General features: G+C 38.7%; 1 protein-coding gene across 1 annotated transcript; it reads right to left on the reverse strand.

The window, feature by feature from the left end:
• Positions 1 to 349: 349 nt before the first annotated feature.
• On the reverse strand, positions 350 to 1,999 carry LOC123500454. Its single transcript, XM_045249172.1, has 3 exons — positions 1,799 to 1,999; positions 1,101 to 1,388; positions 350 to 1,038 (listed from the first exon to the last, which is right to left on the reverse strand). Exons 1-3 carry the CDS (start codon positions 1,986 to 1,988, stop codon positions 350 to 352), a joined length of 1,167 nt encoding a protein of 388 aa, XP_045105107.1. The 5' UTR covers positions 1,989 to 1,999.
• Positions 2,000 to 5,480: the final 3,481 nt, after the last annotated feature.

Raw genomic sequence — 5,480 nt, forward strand, 5'->3', positions numbered from 1 at the left:
CTTCACACTTAGGGAACATATAACAAATTACTCATACAAGAACAACACAAACAAATAGAGCACATGAGGCACAAAGAGTTCAGAGATACATGCAGATGGACAAAATGACAAGACGTACATACAGGTGCATGGAGACAGACAGGTACTTGATGAGACGCACAGGTACAGATGGACGAACAAACACAGAGAAGGTTCACTTCAAGGGGTTAAAATCTTCCAGTTCCCAGAACTCAGCTGTCAAAGTACTGTACTACTACGCATTGTTAGAGGCACACAATGTATTATCATACTGGAATTTTTTAGATCACTAGTTTAGTATGGTATTTACTTTTGTATACAACTTAAACTATTAATATAGAAAACTAACCTTTACACATACATACAGAAAGTCTTCTTTTTCATTTAGGTAAGACATAGCAGCACAGATCATAGCTGCAACCTCTGCATTGCCATTATCAACAGAGCCTTTAGCCTGCACAAGTTCCTGTTGAATTCTCCTTATATTCAAGTTTGGTTCTTCTTCTATCCATTTTAGAATTCGTGCTCCCTTACTAGCAATGGCAGACTCTACTTTTTCACTTATGTTAATGCCAGTGAGTTCCATAAAATGAACGAACATTCCTGCTGCCTCAAATAAATAAGGCCATTCTATTTTTAAATGAAGAACATCCATTTTCCTTTGTATGATGTCTTGCCTTTGAGAAAAGTAGGTATCCTTCATCAAATATTCCACATCATCATGAAATATTTCTTTGTATTTCTGCTTTAATAAGCATTGCTTATCTTCTTGTGTTCTTTCTGATTCCCCATCTGGGTAATCACTCGGCATATAATTAATGCATCCATACTTATCATGCAAGTATATTTTGGTGGCTGGACCAGCTCTCACAGCATCTTCCTCCTCCATTACAAGGGAGTTTCTACGTTTCCTTTTGAATGAGTTACTGTCAGATTTTCTATTTATGTTGTCAAACCGTGACTGCAATTGTTTCAGAAGGGAATCATATCCAGTACCAACACGAGTGCCTTCAATCTCATCTAGGAAAGATTGAGGATATGTCTTCACAATCTTTTGTGCAATTGTTGCTAGTGACCTTTACCTGGCTTCTGAGAGATCTTACTTATTTCATCAACTAGAATTCTCACCATCTCTCTTCTTGCTGATGGTTTAGGTCTTAACTTCTTTTGTAAACATGTCATTAGATTCTTCTTTGAAAATTTTGACCATGGTATTTCAAATTCATCTGCCCAAACAGGATTTACACCAGGCTGTAAATTTGCTGCTATTTCTCTTTCTTCCTCTGAGGTTGAAGGTGGTGAAACCGATTCAGAAATTATAGATGTGTCTGATAAAGCAGTCTCTTGTGATTTCTGAGATGTTGTGGACCCTGAAATTTAATCAAAAGAAAACCTATATACCATGATGCCTCTTAAGTTTCCTGGGAAGTACAGTCAAACCTCAAAACTCAAAGTGTCAAAAAAAGTAAATATAAATGAAAGTATTTATAACTGCATTGACCTTAAGTGAGAAGTGGTGATGGCAAAAATTTATTAGCAAATTTTTCTACCAGTGAAAACAAACGAGTTAAGAGCAGTCCTGTATGTTAAGTTCCAAGAGTTTAAAGAAAAAGTGTTCATAGTCCAAGTTATTCGGGTTTTGGGGCGTTTCTGTATCTTGACTGTATCTGTTTATTTCATAAGGTATATTATCTCTGACAAATTCATGAAATGCTAAGAGTAGATAACATCCACATCTGCTGCAAAAATTTTAAAAAATTAGCTTAAAATAATCCTGTACCTTGTTGCCAGTTATTAATAAGTTTCCGCACTTGAATGTCCTTCAGCATCAGAAGATCAGATGACTTAACATACTTTAGGTCATCTTCTGTTTCAACACCTAAACCTATAAGGTGTTCACACGCTTCCTCCAGTACTTGTGGAAGAAGACTGGGAAGAATACTCTGAACTGCATTCTTGATTTCCTCCATACTTCACAGCCCTGATGACAAAAAAAAAAAAAAAAAATAAATAAATAAATAAAATAAAAAACGAAACGTGCAGAAAAAAGTAATAATAGCATTTAGTGCTAGAATGAAGAAGAGTACATAAGAAAATGGATATGATAATACAGTGGACCGTCGATATAACACGAGATAGGTTTCAGGAAAGTTCGCTTAATATTGATATCGCGTTGTACTGAAATAAGGGTGCATGTCTTACTTAGCACAACGGGGGTGTTTAAGAAAAACTAACGACAAATTCAACTCGCATAATATAGTGAGGATTTGTTTTCAATAGATTTTGGAGTCCTAAATTTACACGTCACTTTATATGGAACATTTTATACCGATTTGTGTTATGTCGACGGTCTACTGTAGAAAGAGGTTCCCAGATTATTTATATTCCTGTTTAGTTTCACTTCTGAGGTATACAGTAAACCTGCATAAGTCAGACTAGTCAGGGGAAAAGCAGATACGAGATAGCCGAAAATATGAGAGATCCGATGGGCTGTGTTCCTAGTCTGTTTACTATTGAAAACCCAAGGTCTTCTGGTTCCCCCAACCCCCATTATTATTTCACTGTTTTATCATTTTGAAATACAGTAATACCTCGATAAGTGACGGTCCGATAACCGACGCTTCACATAACCGACACCTTCAAATTACATCCATCCATCCATCCATCCATTTCCCGACGCCTGCTCCCACATGGGAGCTCCCCATGCCATGATCCAGAACAGCAGACAACCACCCCCGAGCAATTACAACAGACCCTATATATCCAACACTGTTTCCCTGGAACTACACACACTTTTGAGTAAATTACTAAAACCCTCACAGATCTGACATTGTTTGCCTCATGCAACCACTTGCTTTGCCCAGATCTCCACACCAGTCTCCTGAAATCCCAGCACAGTGAAATTTTGGGCTGTCCAATGGTCCAGGAACATAACCCCTTATAACACTGAAAATGGGTACCGATGACCGACATCCAGGAACCTAACCCCCCACTATAACACTGAAAATGGATCTCGATAACCGACGTTTCAGATGTACAAGAACCTACCTCTCCCTTTAAACACTGAAGCTGGATCTCAATAACCGACGTTTTAGATATGGCAGGATGTCAGAGGAACGCATTCCTGTTGGTTATCGAGGGATTACTGTAATATTAAATCATCCATTTTTCTCATACACTTAAGACACCTAAAGTCATTGTGTGTACTGCTTAATTAGTGTCTAAATTGCTTCCATTCCCGGTTGTAGAGTTTCAGCGTAAGGCATCTGGTTGGCACCAGAAACTCTGACACACACACATGACTATCTACAATCCGGGATATCCAGATTTTGTCCAAGGGTCATAGTGTCTAAGAGATCTGATATCCAAAAAGTGTATATCCAATTTATGCGGGTTAACTGTATTTTCCAGAACTTTATCAATGACGAATATTTCTGAATGAATAATTATATAAATACTTTTTATACAAACTTGTAAATTTATAATTTATACAACTTCTCATAAAGCAAGTACAGTACCCTCATGTACAACACAGTACACAGTAGTATTATATTAAGTCTGCTTTAAATCTTTTTCATCAAAAAATATCTACACAAACACCATATCTTACAGAAAAAAATATGGGTTAGAGAAATAATCCTAAAAATCCAATGAGGAGTTTCTCTCCTTTGTTCACCTTGCACTTCCACCATGCTCATGGCCCCAAAACAATCCTATGTGGCAGTAATGTTGCCCTATCCATGTGATGATATTACATTAAAATCTTAATTGGGAGCACCTGCCCGCAAGCATGTAACAGTGTTAGTCAGCACTGAAAGTTGCCTCATGTGAAGCCACTTTCAATCTATGCTTGAAGAGCTGTGTGCTGGACTACGTTGTCCTGTGCAATAGTAGAGCCGCATTTTACCGTTCAAGCCGCCGCAAGCGCGCTTGCTAAATCTTGGCAAGCCGTGCCGTTTTGTGTTCTCTCACGGCGCTAACGCAAGCGCGCTTGCCAAGATTGGCTTGCACCCCACCAAGCCGCCGGGACCCTCGCTTGGTCGGCTTGGTCACTCTCCCGCCGACCTTCACCACCACAACAAACGATGGCAGAAGCGCCCTTATGTGAGGATTATTTTGCTTCGTATGCCCTAAATTCGTTTAATACGGCAAAGGTGTACATGTTAGTCTTTTATGCTGCTTTGCTGCTGCATCATAGCCCCTAACTTTGCAGGCTTTTTCTTTGGAGCACAAATTACCATCGTCAGCATCAATGACAACAAAGAAAACGATGCCATATGTCAATTTTTCGTATACAGAATCTCAGTTTTGTACATTTCTGACTAATAAACTGACCTTTAGTAGCTCGATAAATGTTTTTTATACATTTTATGCCTCTTAAGCGTGGCTGTTACAGCGCACTTTGTCCTAAATCAATAATAAACTTGGTAAACATGCTGGTTCGTCTTGTCCCCCCTTCCTCAGCCGGGCAAGCCGTACCGTTCTCTCCAGACCCCAAAAAGCGTGCATAGACAGGCTTGCGGCGGCTTGAACAGTAAAATGCGGCTTAGGATGCACTCTTCAGACCTGAGGCACCATTCAAGACAGTTCTGTGCAGCACCTGTGTGTGCTGTACTTTTCCTTTTTTTTTTTTTTGGGGGGGGGGGAGCTTCAGTGGTGTACGTGAATTGTGCTGTCCAAAGTGTGTTGTAATTGGGAGTACTGTACAAGAATTACCATTACATTAGTATTTTATTAATTGGCACTTACCTGCCTCAAAAGGGCCCAAAATCAGTATGTCTCGACTACTTGTACTACACACGTCACTATCACTATGATCAGCCTCATACCCATCATGGTCCTTGGGTACCACCAATTCAAGTCCACGTCTCAGTTTTTTGTACGGAACTTTGACGATCAGTTTCCAGTTCAACTTAATCTTTCGTTGCGTTCTTCTAATCATGTTCCATTACTCCATATATTTTTACTGCCTAGAATACAGATCAGTATAGGGCATTGTATTACTCTCAAGGATCCCTAAGTATGCCATAGTATTTTTTTTTAGCAATATTATAATCCATAAAAATCTGGTGTCCCCGATGAATATTTTCTTCAACTTACCTTACTCATTGAATGATGTCTTATGAAGATATGGTATGTTTGAGTGGGATGAATAGTGATTTTCCTTTCTTGTAGCCATTAAGAGGTACATAACTGATCAATTTTGAAGACTCTATACACTGAAATGAAGTGGGTGTCGAATTGTGCAATAGTGTGTATACATGTAAGCTTTTTGAAAGCTGTGACTTGAATTCTTGCACTAAAAAGTATACTTGTGTACAAGGATTCAATATAATGAACTGAATTTCTCCAAACAGTAAGCCATTTTCACTTTTACCTAATACAACATAGTGCCCCTTCTTGTAATGAGTGCCCTTTATTACTACTTCCAGACTAACTTCTGCACTATCAGCAATCTAACA

This window comes from Portunus trituberculatus, unplaced genomic scaffold (genome assembly GCF_017591435.1).
Source record: "Portunus trituberculatus isolate SZX2019 unplaced genomic scaffold, ASM1759143v1 PGA_scaffold_273__1_contigs__length_138927, whole genome shotgun sequence".
In the NCBI taxonomy this organism is placed as follows: Eukaryota; Metazoa; Arthropoda; class Malacostraca; order Decapoda; family Portunidae; genus Portunus; species Portunus trituberculatus.

Excerpts from the sequence above, each read along its gene's own strand:
- LOC123500454 (XM_045249172.1), bottom strand. The coding sequence starts at position 1,988 with ATGGAGGAAATCAAGAATGCAGTTCAGAGTATTCTTCCCAGTCTTCTT. Across the intron at positions 1,389-1,798 it reads TATTAATAACTGGCAACAAG|GGTCCACAACATCTCAGAAA; the intron begins GTACAGGATTAT and ends ATTAAATTTCAG. Across the intron at positions 1,039-1,100 it reads TAAGATCTCTCAGAAGCCAG|ATGAGATTGAAGGCACTCGT; the intron begins GTAAAGGTCACT and ends AATCTTTCCTAG.